The 16,988-nt window shown below is 38.9% G+C and overlaps 2 protein-coding genes across 3 annotated transcripts; both read right to left on the bottom strand.

Moving 5' to 3' along the window:
• Positions 1-188: 188 nt before the first annotated feature.
• Positions 189-9,144, bottom strand: LOC117299334. 2 transcript variants are annotated; one of them, XM_033782866.1, is made up of 3 exons: positions 8,652-9,144; positions 3,911-4,030; positions 189-1,869 (listed from the first exon to the last, which is right to left on the bottom strand). In XM_033782866.1, the coding sequence occupies exons 1-3, from the start codon at positions 8,777-8,779 to the stop codon at positions 1,611-1,613; spliced, it is 507 nt and encodes a 168-aa protein (XP_033638757.1). In that variant the 5' UTR covers positions 8,780-9,144; the 3' UTR covers positions 189-1,610. The 2 variants fall into 2 exon arrangements, with proteins under 2 accessions (XP_033638757.1, XP_033638749.1); XM_033782858.1 differs by lacking the exon at positions 8,652-9,144 and adding an exon at positions 5,266-5,599.
• Positions 9,145-12,444: 3,300 nt separating this feature from the next.
• On the bottom strand, positions 12,445-15,746 carry LOC117297547 (retinol dehydrogenase 7-like). The gene is made up of 4 exons (XM_033780646.1): positions 15,323-15,746; positions 14,575-14,833; positions 13,822-13,988; positions 12,445-13,177 (listed from the first exon to the last, which is right to left on the bottom strand). Exons 1-4 carry the CDS (start codon positions 15,675-15,677, stop codon positions 12,918-12,920), a joined length of 1,041 nt encoding a protein of 346 aa, XP_033636537.1. The 5' UTR covers positions 15,678-15,746; the 3' UTR covers positions 12,445-12,917.
• Positions 15,747-16,988: the final 1,242 nt, after the last annotated feature.

The following is a 16,988-nucleotide window of genomic DNA, read 5'->3' as shown; positions in this document are numbered from 1 at the left end:
TAACACAGCTCCGGTCTTAAATGTCAAATAAATCAGAAATCTGGAAAAGAAAGGAAGTTTTGTAGTTCACGGTTCAAGTCAAGAGAGGGCGCTGTAACCGGGCACTATTTTCAAAGACTAGTGCCCGCTCGGGTACTAGTTCCCGCAAAAAAAGCGCGCGCGATCACTAGACTATATTAGTTCCCCCCACGTGACCGTGTTTCAGCCAACCAGAATACAGAACAAGCAATAGGTGTGTTATAAAATTAAATAAAAATGTTTTCCTAACAACAATCAGGTAACTACTTTGGATTATTAACACAAATATGCAACTGTTTTAATGCTTTTTTTCTGTGCGGCAAGAATTAGCTCATTATCAGAGCTTCAAATGTAAGCCGGTGTAATATTGTGCAAATGCATTCTACATTCTACATGATTAGATACTTGGACAAGTGTATTGCTCTTGCAAATTGCATGTATCTATCTACATAACACTTTATACATAGTTATAATAAATATATTTAATATAAATCAATCTGAAGAATTAACATCTAAAAGTGAAGTATGCAATACTCAACTAGTCACCTTGTTTTAGTTGTGTTTTAAGGCATTTGCATTGTCCAGATATTTCATTCAAACACTTCTCAACTGGAAAACTGGGCGTGGTTCGACTGAAATAATTGTGCAAAAAGGATTATTCATATACATCCTTAGTAGTTATAGTAGTAAGTCAAAAAAGGTTGCGAAAATTTGAAGTGACACTTCAAAAGTTTATTTGCAAAGAACAATTTGGCATCGTTTCATTCAAACACTTGAGATTCACCCAAACAACAACAACCAACAAGGGATATATCCCTTATCTCTTTTTAAATATATTTAAGAAGTGGCTAAGTCTTTACATGAATAATTGATTAGAGTATGCTGTTGTTCCTTTAGCTGCTAAATAGCTAAATATATTATTTGGGTATTTCCTTTTGGCATTAGGGGTGTACATCTACTTCATCTCCCCTTCTGCTTTAAATTTGGAATTCGTTCAGTCCTGATAGTTTGCGTCTTGAAATAATGTTTTGTTTAATTACATATTATTGATTTAAAATATTTATTATCAAATGTTTTTTAGCAAATCTTTCTATATGAATTATCTGTTTATTATAATGTCTATACAAATTTTGTTTTGGTAGACTATGCCCTCTTGGTCGTCGAACGGCAAAGTTTGTTGTGCAACGAATAATAAAGAGTCTTTTTCCAAAAACATTGTTTGTAGCGAAAACTTATTTAGTAAACATGCCCATACATAATTAAACGAACGCATCGGCTTTTGACTGCTCCGCGAAGACCAAGTGTGCTTCTTATATGAGCAGGCGAGGTCGCTAAAACAACATCATCATGATGGCAGTCATGTGATCATAATGTCAAAGGTTAGAAGTTGATGCTCTAACCACGGAAGGTACAAAGCGACATAACCAGCTGGATATTACACCTTTAATATTATTAAATGTAATGATAATTAAATACTTATATTAAAGTCACTGATAAGCTTAGCTTGTTTAAAAAATTTTAAATTAATAATTTTAAGCAGTAGTGAAATTAATTGATAATAAATATCTGGAATTCTGCAGAGTGGGGCTCTGTTACAATGTTAGCACATAGTTGAACTTGAACGCCTGGAGCGCTGGCATGTCTCGCACCGTCTCCAACACAAGCCTCACTTCGCTTTTCTTTGAGCGGAATTCAAAGTTGTTCTCCCCACGACGAACTCCCATTGATTTGAGATGATGTGGGTTGGTATTTTTAGAGATTGGTTGACGACCGTCAACAACTAACTCCTTCTGGTAGTTACCACGCATTTCATAGATCATGATGCCCTGGTGCTGGGGGTCGATGAAGCAGCTGATTGGTTAGGAGTGAGAAAGAAAAATGAATCATTCATTAGCACAGGTCCAACTGCTGCTGAACAGGATTATCAAAAGAGGCATATATTTTTGTAATCGATTGATGCTAAAAAACATCTACAAATCTTTAGAAATTAAACATTTACAATGCTTAAATCTATACAATTAAATTGGATATCGCATACTGCCTTTTATTTTATTTTATAAGAGTAACTTCTTTCAGAACAATAAGCTCTCATGATGGTTGTTTTCATGGCATTTTTTCAAGCATTGAAGTTAATATGCAAATGTTGTCATCAATGAAGTTTATATGCAAATGTTTGTATCATTTACAATGGTGTACACTCCTTTTCAAATGACTGTTTTCTATACGATCTCAAATGCAAATCATGTTTAAAATCACCTCATTCACTTTTACCATAATTATACCATGATGGCATTTCACTTGTATTTTCATATTGAAAAATAGAATTTCACTGCCGTCCTACGAAACAATAATCCTTTCAGCAAATATGTCGAATGTGTTTGTTATGTTTGCATATGGAGCACGTGAACATTTAAATAATGTATAGCTTTGCGCCATTTCGCGAAGCTATTGCGTGAGACACAAGGCTTGGTCCTTCGTTTGGGGTTATGCAGTAAAAATGTACTTCCAGACCAAGTACAAAATATTGATGAGTAGAAACAATGTTATGCTTCATCCTGAAAACTCACTGGTTATACAGTTAAAATCGTTATCAATCCTCCAGAGTAAAAGTCCGCCCCAAAGATGTAGAAGTCGAATAGCAATTGAAGGCCACAATATTTACCATCGCTTAATTTGATTGCCTCAATCGACATAAATCACGATCTAAGGGCACTGTCACACGAGACAACTTTTACAGGCAACTTGGAGGCAACCAACTTCAGTGCGTATACGGGATTACTTTAATAGCACATGAGTGATTTTACAAACGGTGTCTTACCATCCCCAAGAAAGCTATGTGAAAAATCATATGAGAATGCTTCTTCTTCTTGGAGATTGCCTGGAACCGGTTGCCTGTAAATTGCCTCGTGGGACATGGTCCTAACGTGTAAGAAATCCCTTACAAAATATGACAATTTTTTCCCGTAATTGTTTTTCATTAAATGGGATCACCTGAATTTATGAAATTTCCCTTGACGAGGCTGATATGATGAGGAAAGTTGAGAAGAATAGTGCCTCGTGATTGTATTCCTTTATGTGTGCTAAATATTAGCAGTTATACTACAAACTACCTAAAACCGGAAACCTGTCGTGTTACAGGTGCTATAGAATATAGACACGAGTTTTAAACATCAAGTAACCAATGGGAGACTTTGGACCGCTAGGTGGCAGCAGACTTACCAGGTAAATTTCCATTGTTTACGTAGTTCTGAGCATGCGTACATTACCAAAACAATGGATTTTACCTGGAAAGTCTGCTGCCACCAAGCGTCCCAAAAATTTCCCATCCATGCATGCACTTAACCCCTTTTTCCACTTATGAAAAAAACTTCTTTCCATGCAAATTCTTGACGCTGTGTATCTGTGAAGTTTTGCAATGTCAAGTTTATAAATTGAGCTTGTCCTGTAATAACCTCATAATATTATTCGCAGTCAATACATATTCCTAAGCAGTAGGATGGCATAGCTCAAGACGCGTCCACAATAGGTGGTCTGTAGACCACCACTGCATACCTATTAGAACTAATAGATGGCACAGTCGTGTTTAAACTCTCACGGACATCACTTGCATCAGAATAGAACAAATATTTGTTATAAAAATAGTAAAATATTTCTTTGAATAATTTAAAGTTATAGATATATTCCAATTACCACAATAGTTGTCAGTCGTAGGCCTGTATGCATGCACATAGGGCCTACCGTGAAATGTTCTTTAAGTTTAAGATGAAAGAGATGTGCGGATTATCGCCTCATAGTTACAACTAGCCTATCAACAAAATATTGAACATAAAACAACTGTGGCCTAGTTTGTAATTAACCGATATTCGTATAGTGTGCCCCATTGTGCTCTTACTTGAAATCTTCCCCCGAGCGACCGTATTTGAATTTGACCTCAATGGATCCTCTTGGATTGGTCCATAGAAGGTAGCCTCTGTCAGCCGTTAAGATCACCGAATCCACGGGGTTCAAACCACTGAAAGAAATCATAGAATGATAGTTTTTAACATCGGGTATTAAGTACTTTTATACCACCCATCCCATGAGGGCGCTGTATAACCCTTTATTACCCCTGGTCAACAGAACCAAAACATTTCTTTCAAAATTTTTGTTCTGCTCCCCTGGTATTTTCCATTTTATACACATGTGTTCAGAGAAGCAACTGTGGTCAAGCCTGCAACCATCCAGGTAGATTGTCGAGGCCACAAGATGTATTAAAGTTATTCAAAGAATTTATGTCGTACCACTGTTTCATTTCGAGTTGAGCAACTTGTTGTACTATTAACTTCTTTTTCTTCGTTATTACTGTTTGGATTGAAATAATCGTTTTGCATCCGTTTCTCTGCAAACCAAAGTCTTCAAATGATACCAGGAGCTCAATATCAACACATCATCTCGTTGATGTCTTGTGCAATATCGTGTTCATCACTTGAATGAGTAATTATTGTCTGCCTTCGTCTGACATGATAACATGAACCATTGGGAATTAGGCCAGTGACTTGTCCGTTAACACTCATGTGATATTTGCAGAACATCCCGTCTGTTATAATGAGGGCAAACCCCTGAGGTCATTGACATCATTAGATGAAGAGAAAACACTCGGGGTTTCATCGTTAACTCTTGGGAGATTCCTGAGCGGGTTTCTTATAACGCGTCCTTGTGTAAAGCATCTGGTGGCCGTGCTGGCACTGTGGTAATAATATGCCATAATATCCGCACAAGATAGAGATGGTGAGGCTTGGTGCACTCTTTATGTTGCCACCGTATCTTTCCTTCCACTCCCTTCTTTTGGTGCATTGTGAAGCCCCGCCTGGACCATCTGGACGTTTACGGCTGTGGAATTAGTTTGAATACTGTCCGTATAGTTTATAACACTTTAAAGAAACAACGGAACAACACTGTGTACTTCAAACATGAGGCATGAAGAAAATTTTTGTCTGCTTCGAATGTCATCACTCAATGCGAAAGATCATGACTAATTTTTTTGAGAAATTGAAAATGGGGACCGTCTGCTGCCCATTATGCGGACTATAGTGTTACACAAATTGACATCTTTGTCAATATTGATGAGTTATTTTTGACCATATAATGAACCGAATGTTTGAATACAATTTCGACTGCAAAAAAAACGAGGCCTCCAGAATAATTATAAAGGCGGATGAAGATGAAACTCATCTCCGAATTTTGCATAGAAGCTTACACTGAACTCACCCAATTTTGTCTCTCTTTTCATGAGCCAAGAGTCGAGATTGTGAATTCAGCACAGTGACAGGCTGACAATCACCAGCCCGTACTGTTATCTTCGTTCCAGTCGGCCACACCATATCCAAATAATTAAAATCCATGGTAAACCGACGACCCAAAGCATTACTGGCCATCTTCTTCTCAAAAAACTTTCTCCGTTTTTATTCAAATTATACCAGCAACTCCAAAAAGAAATTTCACATAGTGACTACTTTGGTCTTAACAGCTAAACTTCCAGCACTCTTGAATCCATACGTCTCAAGACTGCCTCAGGCGTCATAAGGATGTAAAACCCCACCAATAAGACGCCTTGGCTATCCGTATCATGCTGTTCATGTACAGTCTGATACTAATGCTGCCTGCCTTGGATCTTACTAAAATAATCAAACTGTCTTCATGCGTCTGTAAGATCAGCCTCACCCTCCCTCCGATAAAAACACTTTACATGTGGGCTTTCTTGAGATGTTAAACAGATTCCAGAGGGGTTCGTCCGGCCAGTTTGATTAAAGCACTCACCTTTGATGTCATGTAATTGGCTGCTGTTTTTATTGAGGTACTATAAGGGGTCAGCGGAGGTTGTGGACAGTTACTCAAGTTCACTTTACATCCCCGGTGGTGAATGATTAAAGACATGTACCAATGATTCTTTGGGGCTGCTTACGAGCACAGTATGAGCGATGAGAACGCTAATTGCTTCAAAGTCTCGTACTTCAAAGTCTCGTACACTCTTTGGAAGTGTGAAGTTCGGATACTGGAGTCTGATGTGTTTTAAACTGAGTGTTTGTGTTTTAAAGGTGCCCCTTTTAGGAAGGAAAACAGAAACTTATTCATTTCGAATTGACGACCTTGACACTTCCCCTCTCCTCATTACTGCCCCTATAGCCTACTGAGCATCCGACGTCACACCTCGAGGTTCACGAATAATGCCAGATACCAGTTTTACCGGATGTTGCCAAATGTACCTTTGACCTTGTATACATTTCACACGGGAGAGTCGCAGTTTAAACACATCAATGATGTACACAACATTGTGCATACGTTGCATGCAGACGATCGAAAGTGCAATACCTTGACCATGAACACAGCTATAATGATTGAAAGCTTACGTCACAGAACATTTTATCAAATGAGATAATTGTTGCCAATGATATTAGGGCCTGTTTTTATTTTTGCGGATTTATAAGACAGAGAATCAGCCTAGTTTCCCCATTGTCCCCACCCGTCCCTCCTACCATTTTTTCTAGATGAACATTATTCTCGGCGTACCTTGGCAATACTTTCATAATGCCAGTCAGTCATATTATGTTTTGCTCGGCACTTGTCCACGGCCACATCACAGTCATAACTATTTAAAGAAATTAAAAGTGGACGGCGCGGGGTTTCGGTGAAACAATCATTCTGCGACAAGTTAATGTCTTATGTGAACATAAGACTATCAGATAGAACATTTCCATAGTCACGAATTGTAATAATAAATCGCAGCTGTTGCATTTGAGTGATACTACCTAGTTGACTACGTTGGTCATTGCTAATAGCAAATGTCTATGGGGCTGGCATTAATCTGAACGACATCTTTGCATGACAGCCCGGGATCAGTCTGAACATTAATGCACTTTGAGTTGAAGATGAATTGTCCTACCTAGTGGCGTAACCAGAAGGGTTTGGGCAGAAGCCCCCCCCCCCCCCAAGAACACCCGCCCGCCCGTGCCGCCCCCCTCTCAATAAGAACAATTAATAAAACATTCTGACATCGTTAACCATTCAGATCACAGAGTGAGTTATAATTTTAAGAATTAGGGGATACCAGGGCAACAGTTAATGTAGACAACATTAGTACTCGTAGGGAATGTGCGTACGTGTTGATAGGGAGACCAGCATTCGACTGCTTTATTTTTAAGGGTCATGTGCATGGTTCATAGAGCTATATAAAAGCTTATTATATAGCTCTATGGCATGGTTTCGAATACCTTATGAGTGTATACCTATAGGCCTATATATACCAATGGCAATATTTTACCAATTCAATTAATGCCCTCATTAATATGCATACCTTGTTGTCGATTGCCACTTATTATCTTACTGACAGAAAAAAAAAGTCTTATTGTTTTATTTATGCAATCCGTAATACCAACTTAACTTAGAGATACCAAGCCGTTGACGATGATAATATTAATGTGGGAATGTGATCCCCTACGGCTGTGCCAGTTATGGCATTACTCGTGCAGGGTGCACGGCCCATAGCAGCAGAGCACACAGGGTTGTTCTATCGCTCTCTGCGCATTCGTCACATTGTTGTAATAACTAACCAGTGATACGCGTCTTAACGTCTTGGAATTCATTCAAGGCATTTCACAGTGTTTATTTATAATGTTCGATTTCATATACCAACTGTAGAAATGGCTTCATGTGTAAATGAAATAATGACCTAAATAAACGAAACTAAAGCAAAATGGTTTATAGCTACCAATTAGTTCATAAACATTGCCCCAACCTTCATTTAACGACACCTTCCTTGTCAGTTAATGAACTCCCTTCTTGTCCCATTCATTGTTATTGTCATGGCAACGCTATTGTCATTTTTAATAGTAATTTTTCTACACAGTAGACACCGACCATTAACGCCAATTTGTTTTTCTTCTTCAAATAAATGCATTTGTACCTTAAATAAAAGAGATGAGTAACATTAATAAGTTGTTGTATCCAGTCCTATAAAAGGGTTTCTTGATATTTATTACAGAAACCAGTCAGTCTAAAAGTATTTAATTCATTTAGTGAAGGTAACACACTTTCATTGGGGGAAATGTAAGTTGAGAATGTACTTTTCAAACGCTTATCTGTTAAATATTCAAACAACATTGAATTGACTTGTCCAGATGTTTCAAATGTTTACTTCTTCTTACACGTTATCATAACATTTCACAACTTGATTAACATTGATTGTTAACCGTCGAGTGGAATATTGACGTTTTTATGTACGAAATATCAATCCAAACTTTAAAAGTTCTGAATATGTTGCCCCTCAGTTCATAAATACATTAAGTAAGTTTCGGAATTAAATAGTTCATACTTGTTTTACATTATTAATCTGTCTTTGTTCAACCTATCTGCCCGTATTGTTTCTTGTCTGTTTGAATGTACATCAGGCATCTAACCACAAGCTTCGGTTCTAGAGGATGCCTTGAGACCATCTGGATTTGTGGATAGGCCCCTTATTTTTTTTTTTGACTTTTTGTTTTGTTATTCAATATTATTTTTAAAAAAATAATGAAGTTTGAAAATAAATGTGAGTTTCAATAGAATAGAAATTGAATAAACAAAAATTAACAATATTAACAATAATATTCTATGATTACCTGATTAAAGCTCTGCCAACTTCTTCATATTCGCCTTCATCTACCTCCATACGATGGCCGCCATCTCCTTTATTATCCTCCTGCTCAATGTAAATCTCAGGAGTTGATGGCTGCATCACTTCCATCATCTTAAAGAAAAAAATCCCTCCGTACTCCAAAGATGACTAATATAAAACTGTCGTCAAGACTAGCCGAGTTGATAACTGGTAAGATCGTTTAGCACTCACTGTGCAATCGGCATGACATTGTTATTGAAATACAGTGGGGTTGGGTCAGCTAGTAGGCCCTTTTACAACCAGACTGTACACCCAAAGTCTCCACCAAGTCAGACAACCAGCAGTGTTTGCTTTTCTCGTCAAGTTATCCCGCGCAGTTGAGGCGAAATGATAACATTCTTCAAGTTTATCTGTTTATGACAGTCTGATAGATTTGTGTTGGTGTGTCGTAATGCTAGAATTCTGTCCGTATGATATGATGCGGATAGGCCCGTTGCCAAGCGAGTCATCCAATTGATATGAGAGAAGTATTTATCGTGGGTCGTTGTATTGTAAAGTGTAATGTTCTGGAATGTTTCTCGCCTTCCCATAAGTAAAGAATAAAACCCCTGACATTTAAACCCCTTCATATTTCCAGACATACGGTATATCTGACTTTCAAATTCATTACTACCAATCAATGCAGTTACAGGTGTAAGAATGTAGGTTGAGTTGGCTGCATTGTTTTAGCAGCAGATGTTCTATATTTCTTGAACACATTTCTTTGTCTTGACTGATGGGGTGTAATGTTTCTTCCTCAGACATGCAACGTTTTTTTGGGTAAAGGGTTAAGGTAGATATATATGATCGATTCAAGATTTCCTTTAGATAGAACTCCAGAAGGCTTTTTGAGATGCCCGCCTCCCCTCCCTTACGACCCAACACATGTGACGATATTTTACGTCGATTTATATCTGAAAAGGGTTTATTTCTGTTGGCAGTTTGTTACTCTTTCCCATCTGAGAAGATTGCTTTAATTTTCGTTAAAGCCTGAATTTGTTTCTCATGGGGCTTGCTGTACAATGGCGTCAGTGGTTATGTTAAAGATTTCAGAGAATCCAAATAAAAAGGTAATCTCCAATGCATCTGAGAAGTATCTATGCAAGATACATTAATTTTTTAGAGAGACTGTTCGTTTGAGTAGGGAGAAACTGTGGATAAGGCGCCTTCAGACCATTCAACCCTATTGTCAGAACATCCAAGAACGAAATGACTAATAATGGCGTACAGTGGCGTCAGTGGTTATGTTAAAGATTTCAGAGAATCCAAATAAAAAAGGCTATCTCCAATGCATCTTAGAAGTATCTATGCAAGATACATTTTTTGTTTTAGAGAGACAGTCGTTTTAGAGAGACAGTCGTTTGAGTAGGGAGAAACTGTGGATAAGGCGCCTTCAAACCATTCAACCCCAGTGTCAGAACATCCAAGAACGAAATGACTAATAACCCCTTGTCTTTGCCTTCTCCTTTTCCCCATACAGATACCCTTCCTTTTAGCCTGCCTCATTCACTAATTAATTACCTTCTCCCTCTTCCAAACTTTGATACTGTACTTGGTGTATCCATCTTCTTTGCGGTCGAACCAGTCCCTACCCTCCATCCTTTTTTGTGCGTCTCCCTATTGATCGCATTGATGTGTCATGTGTGCTTCCTGTTTTTGTGTAGCGGTGTACATGTATATGCCACCATTGTTTCGGTTAACTGTCAGCAAATTGCTTTCTCTTTTCTCAAAACACAACCCATAGCAGGGAAAACACAGTCAATCCATCACTGTGACAGACTCAGTCTAACGAAGAAAAAAAAAACGCCCGCCGATGCATTTTCTTAATATCAAGCAATTATAGTTCATGTTTCAGAACTATCAGCCAGTTAAAGCATGTGTGGTTATTATTCTAAATTATCCATCTTCGACCTCAATTTTAGCGGTGTATAATCATTGACGTATTGTGTAGTATAATTATTGAGTGTTGGTTCTCTTTTAAGTAAAATTGTTTTGAAAATGTTTACCCAAAAACATTTGAATTATGAGAAACGGTTCATGCATGAATCGTTTCTGAGATATTCGTAGGCTGATGTCCGTTCGCGAATGATACGGTCATAGACACGTTGTGTACTCGCCGCCACATCGCTAAACGTGGATGGATTTGATTTTCGTGTGATCTTGACATTTGCTGTTTTCTAAAACAAGTAGACGATGTTATCAGCTTAAAGGCAGTGGACACTATTGGTAATTACTCAAAATAGTTGTTAGCATAAAACCTTTCTTTGTGACAAGTAATAGGGAGAGATTGATGGTATAAAACATTGTGAGAAACGGCACCCTCTCAAGTGCCATACTTTCCGCGATAATCAGGCTGATTTGGTCTCATGCGTACAAGGAGATCATTTTCTTGGATCGAGCGTGGGGCGAGCATCTTGCCTCCCATATCCCAACAGGTTGATCGGGATGACTTCCATGGTGCTCCTTCAGGGGTGAGACGATAACACGAGTTACCCCATGGTTGCCACATAGGGGGGCAACATCCGGCGGTGGGGGAGCAATTCTCGGACAATACTAGAATCAGTGACCCAAGAAGCCCCATCATTCCAAGCAATGTCATCTTCAAAGATAGGAGCGTTGTGAAAATTGATTTTGTTGATATTGTTGGTATGATTTTCAAGACTACTTTCATTGAACACGAGTCACCACGAATGACAGTAGTGCGTTTTACGAGGTACTTGAAGTTGATTTGCCTTTGGGTTCGTCCATTTTCCCAACCAAAAATAGAAGATCCCTTTGTCGAAGTGTTATTCGGTCTTTGTGTAGCAACCGGCGATTACCATAGCAACTGTTCACATTTGACGCTAACCAAGACTTTGTTCTTATATTGCCCCCCCCCCCTTCCCATATTACTGGTAATGTGGACAAAAGGGAAAAGACAGTAGTTTTATGGTGACTTGTTTTTCTATTCCTCGCTCAATGTTTTCCAGACCGAACTCCTGTTACAAGTGGACTTCGAACTTGGACGGGGAGGGATTGCCAATTAATACAAATTTAGGGTTGTAACCGCGTAACGCTTTTCAGATTGTGTAGTTTCCTATAAGGGAGGTTTTTTTTGTGTGGACATTATTCGCTCCGGATTTTCAAAAACGCGATCACCTGTTAAACTGAAAATGTTCAGATGTTAGTTTTTATTAGGCATATCTACACATAACATTATTTACAATCGAACGGTTCCAAAATCAAAGGGTACACTCTGCCTTGAAACCGTAAGAACCTACCGATGGGCACTCTTTGTGTTTAGTCCATCCAATTATGTGTGAAGGGGGTTAATTACTGGTGACGCCATGGCAACGCTTCTTCTTAAATTGCTCGCTTGCATCAAGTGATTGTTTGTATGACGTCATTACTCATTGTGTTCGTGCTAAATTGGAAATGATTTAAGAATTAAGATTAAGAATTAAGAATTAAGATTATCGTAGGAGGTCCTGTTTTCAAGGTGTCCCTAAAATCGTGGCAAATCTTTTACCTCTCTGTGCGCAATGTAAACAGTCCCTAGATACAAACATTTTGGTTTTATTTGCCAAGCAAAGAGCCTCCTCTCCCTTGATCAAAACTTAGAAACACGTAAGGCTCCACTGATTATTTGCACTTGTAATTGCAAAAAGTTTGGTATTTGAGGCAATTCTACAATGTACAAAAATATGTCATAATGTTGAGGCCATATAAAAAAAAGTTGCCCACCGAAAGTTTCATCAAACACTATTTCAATTCACAATTCACGATAATCAAATCATGTGACTGAACATTCTGCTGAGCATTCTGAAAAAATCTGTCTTCTCCATTGGGTACAACATCAGGTGTTTCTGTCTGGAAGTATAGCATATAGCCTGGACAAGTTTGTTTGATTGAATGGATGCTGAAGGCTTCAAGATTATTAAATCAAAAATCAATTTAGAATAAAGGAAGAAGGACTATAATGGCATCGATGGACCCGGTAATGGTTTTGTATATACCTTTATCATGCTGTCACCATCTTGGTCATGTTCCCTGTTTCCAATAACAGCAATGAATGCTTACATTCATTGCGCGTGGCACCAGACTATCATTTCGTCTAGCCTCAGTTTGGTTACTATGAGTTGGAATCGAGTAAAATCAAGATGACCACACAGTCACAGTAATAGAGGTCTGTACAGTCAGCAATCGTAACTGTAATCTAATTAGCTGATTACAGTCAGCAATCGTAACAAAATCACGTTGTTTTGTGTTTCTTGCGTTCTTTCATTACAAGTTTCTTCTTATTGTCTATCATTCTTGTAAACATTAAATTATAGACGTTGTCTGCTATGAAGGCAGGAAGTAAAGATATTGGCTTGTAGAAGAACTTTGCGTCTAATCCGGGCAGATAGCGTCTCCATGGAAACCGAGCACTAAGGGCGTGTTCCATGGCGTTAGTTACTGTAGTCAAGTGTGGTGACGACATGCGTAAGGCGTCGGAAATGAGAAGTTTCACTGAAAAGAAAACGGAAAAAATTAGCCTTTCCCTAAAATATGGTAATTATATTCAGGCATGCGTCAATATGCTCATATGCCTTGGATCTCAACCAATAACAATGCACAATTATCACCCAGGTATAACCATGGAGATAGGATTACGTCTCTGGTTTAACAAACACTTTTGGTTTGCAAACGCCATAAACTTGTGCACAAACGCGTCCGCGCCACACCAACATCAGCCCCCTCACCCAAACCTCGTTCCCAGGGGTGATCGATCTCGCCGCGCCATTTTTCTAAGCATGCCTTGCTCGATCACAACGATCATAGTGACGAGAGGTGGCGAGAAGTATCGATACGGCGCGCTGCCCATGGTAGCGAGGCTGCCCTCACCCCCATCCCGCAGTGAGTAAAAGGCACTTCTAAAAACAAAAATGGCGGTCAGAAAAACCCTCCCAAGTGTAATTAGTAGGGATGCGCGTTTTGGGGGGACGGCATCTCCGGCCTAGCTGTTGGTGAATGTATATTATCTTTACAAGCGCCAATTCTTGTAAACAAATGCATTTACAAATGTATGTGACTTTACCTTACCTTAGGGGTAAGGTATTTTTTATTTTGTTTGTCTTATTATGAGTTTGATGAGATTTGGGTGGTGTACTTACTAGCTTCAAGTGTAATGTCACCACCGATATCATCTTTCTCTGCTTGAGGGAGTCTCTCCCACACTGTATCCATCCTCCTCTTCATTGCATCAACATCAGAAAAATTACCCTTGAATGCACCGGGTTCGATGATATGTACTGATACGCCCGATGCCTTCATTGAACACCTAGAAAAAGAAAAATCATTCTTGAAGTAATTTTTTTACACTGATGAATTTTTTTAGGCCTTGATGTTTTTTTAATGTTTTGGAAGTGTATAACTGTAACCGATCCCAAACATTCTTCGAATAATCGACACCTTAAATAAATGTATCTGTATACAGGTCTATTGTTGATCTTGTATGAGATGTACGCATAAGTCAATATTATTATTATTAACTTGCAATAAGCCGTTTTTGGTATAAAACAAAACTAAACAAACAACACTCCACCGTATTTGCGCTCAAGGCGCTAAACTAGACTGCACTGGGTGCGTTCGTTTAGCTTCCCTGGGTCGACCCCGGTGTGTGGCGTGTTTGTGCAGCTAAACGAACGCACCCATTGGAAGAAAAAGGCACCCAACTACCACGTGCCACCATGGGGTACGTTTTCTGGGCTTTAAACCAACTGTTTCGGTCAATGACCAGTGATCAACCGATGACAAGTTCAACCATACATGTTACTTGAACTAAGATGAAAATTATTGTAACTTTCCACATCCAGTGATATAATTGTTTACGTTTAAATAGTATAACGGTAAAGGTTGAGTCTAACCTTATATTGTCCGAGAAGGCCTCAATTCCAGCTTTCGACACGGAATAGATTGTCCCCGCAGTTGGGAAGAGGGCGACTGCACTGGACACGTTGACCACTCTCCCCTTGGCTGTCCGTAGTAGTGGATAAAGCATGTTGGTCATCTCAATGGCTCCCAGAAGATTCACGTTGAGTACATTTGTGAGATCATCTCTGGTCAACCAATGGAAGGGTCCCATAGGGCAGATAATTCCAGCGTTGTTGACTAAACCACATAACCCTGAAACCGTATGATCAGTTGTCATAATGATTAACAATTTGCCGAATTTTGTTTGATTAGCTAAAACTGTGTACAATATGAACCTTGATTTACTCATACATAGACAACTGCAAAATGTTAAGTTGATTTGTTTTCAGTAGTTCAGTTAAACGACCTCACTTAAATTGTGAGCAGTGTGTGATGAGCTGACCCTTATTCAACAATGCAGTGTGAGAGGTCATGATGAGCCTCACGTATTATTGCAGTGAGGTGTTTGACCTCACTTGATACATTAGGCGGTGAGCCTCATTGTTTTGGTGCTATTGTTATGAATTAGTGGCTGACCTCATTTAGTACCAATCGATCCGATTAACAAGGATAACTTGTAATATTCATCTGTTCGAAATATTGTGATGAGTTAACCATAAAATGGTATACCAATGTCGATTTTGTTTTTTTAAGGTGTACCTCACTTTTAATTATGCCATTGACCTCATGTGAACCTCGTACCTTCACCAGTCGGTATAATATCTTGTATTTGATCACGTGCTCTTCGGATACTCTCGCTGCTCTTGACATTGAGTTGTATTGCGGTGAGCCTCGATGACGTCACACTCTTCAGTTTCGTCATGCCTTCCTCTGTCAGACAGGCTGCAATCACGTGACAGCCTCTGTGTTTGTCCAGACTACGTGCGAGGAGATTCCCAAACCCAGTGTCGCATCCCGTGATGCAGACATATTTCCCTCTGATATCAATGTGGGTATATTCGATGATTACCAGCACCAGGACAGCGGCAACGACTGCTGCAGAGGCTACGATGATCAGCCACATGTCAACGGGTATCGGAAGTGCGCCCTCTAGCATAATAGTACCTTTAAAGGTGATGATAGTATTGTGGAGAAAGAGGTTATACAAAGATTAAGAGGAGATGGGCGTATGCAGAACCAAAATGTCCAAAGGGGCCTAAGCTTCCATACTCTCCCAACCCAAAATGTCAAAGTTAGGCCCTAATCTTAATTCCTAAATGCGCATTTCCAATGTTTTGTTTCGTTCCCATGTAACTATTTACATTCCTAAAACAAAACAAAAATTCTGTTTGGTATTACAATTCAGAGATGCTACCAGAAAATGTGTGCAATAATCAACTAGAATAATCAACAGCTAGCTGCTCCCGGGATCCCATGCTTATCGTGACGATGACACAGAAATTAAAGGGTTAATAATATTCTGGGCAAAATTCAGCTTCTAATGCTGGGCAATAATACTGATAAACCAGTCGAGTTCGTGGAACGTTCATATTGACAGTGAGATTGCATGGGGAAACTTCAGCAGCTTTGTGTGAATATTTCGAAGATAATTGATTCGGAGTGATGAATGCAAATTGAACTTGGAACTAATCAACTTTTCTACGCGAACAGCGCCCTATTGGATTCGGACAGTGAATCGATCATTTCTCACCCCCCCCCCCTGCCTATTAGTATTAGTTGGGCCCCGTGTTACTAATTATTATACGAGGTTATTTACCGACACAAAAGGTGACCGACGTTGAAACCATGACAATGACCAAAGAAGCGACCTTCTCATGTGATTAAGACTGCATTTCCTCCCAAACGTTATTAAATTTGATTTTTTTTTTTTAGGTTGGGGTTCTGGAGCGAAAATCTGCGTTTAAAATCAGTTCAATGAAGTGGATAGTATAATGCATTTTGAGAATTATTTCACTTCGAAGTAGTTCTAAGGTTATGTAAAAAGACAGCACTTTGTTTATCACCAAAAATATGAATATGAAGCGGTACCGCGTAACGCTTCTCAGAATGTGTATTAAATATGAATTATTCTTCCTGCGTGGAGATACTCGCTATGGAGTTTTAGGCGATATCTCCAAAAAACGATCACCTTTTGAAACAATATTTTCACAGGTTAATTTGACTGTATGCAACTACATTTATGAGTAAAACAATCGACCTGGTTAAAAAACAAACAATGTGTACATTGCCTTTAAATCAGTAAGAGAGGGCGTGCTGACTATAATTGTCTTGATGTCCCATGTGACCGGCTGGCGTTGTTTTGGCTAGTGCATTTTTTTTTAGTGTGCGGGTCTTTTGTTGCTTTGTATTTCTAACTTCTCCTATTTTGTAATTTATATAGTTTTAGATGTTGATTGTGTATAGTTAT

Source organism: Asterias rubens, chromosome 1 (genome assembly GCF_902459465.1).
Source record: "Asterias rubens chromosome 1, eAstRub1.3, whole genome shotgun sequence".
NCBI lineage: Eukaryota > Metazoa > Echinodermata > Asteroidea > Forcipulatida > Asteriidae > Asterias > Asterias rubens.
The sequence above is the reverse complement of the archived record's forward strand: the minus strand, read 5'-3'. Positions and strand labels throughout refer to the sequence as shown.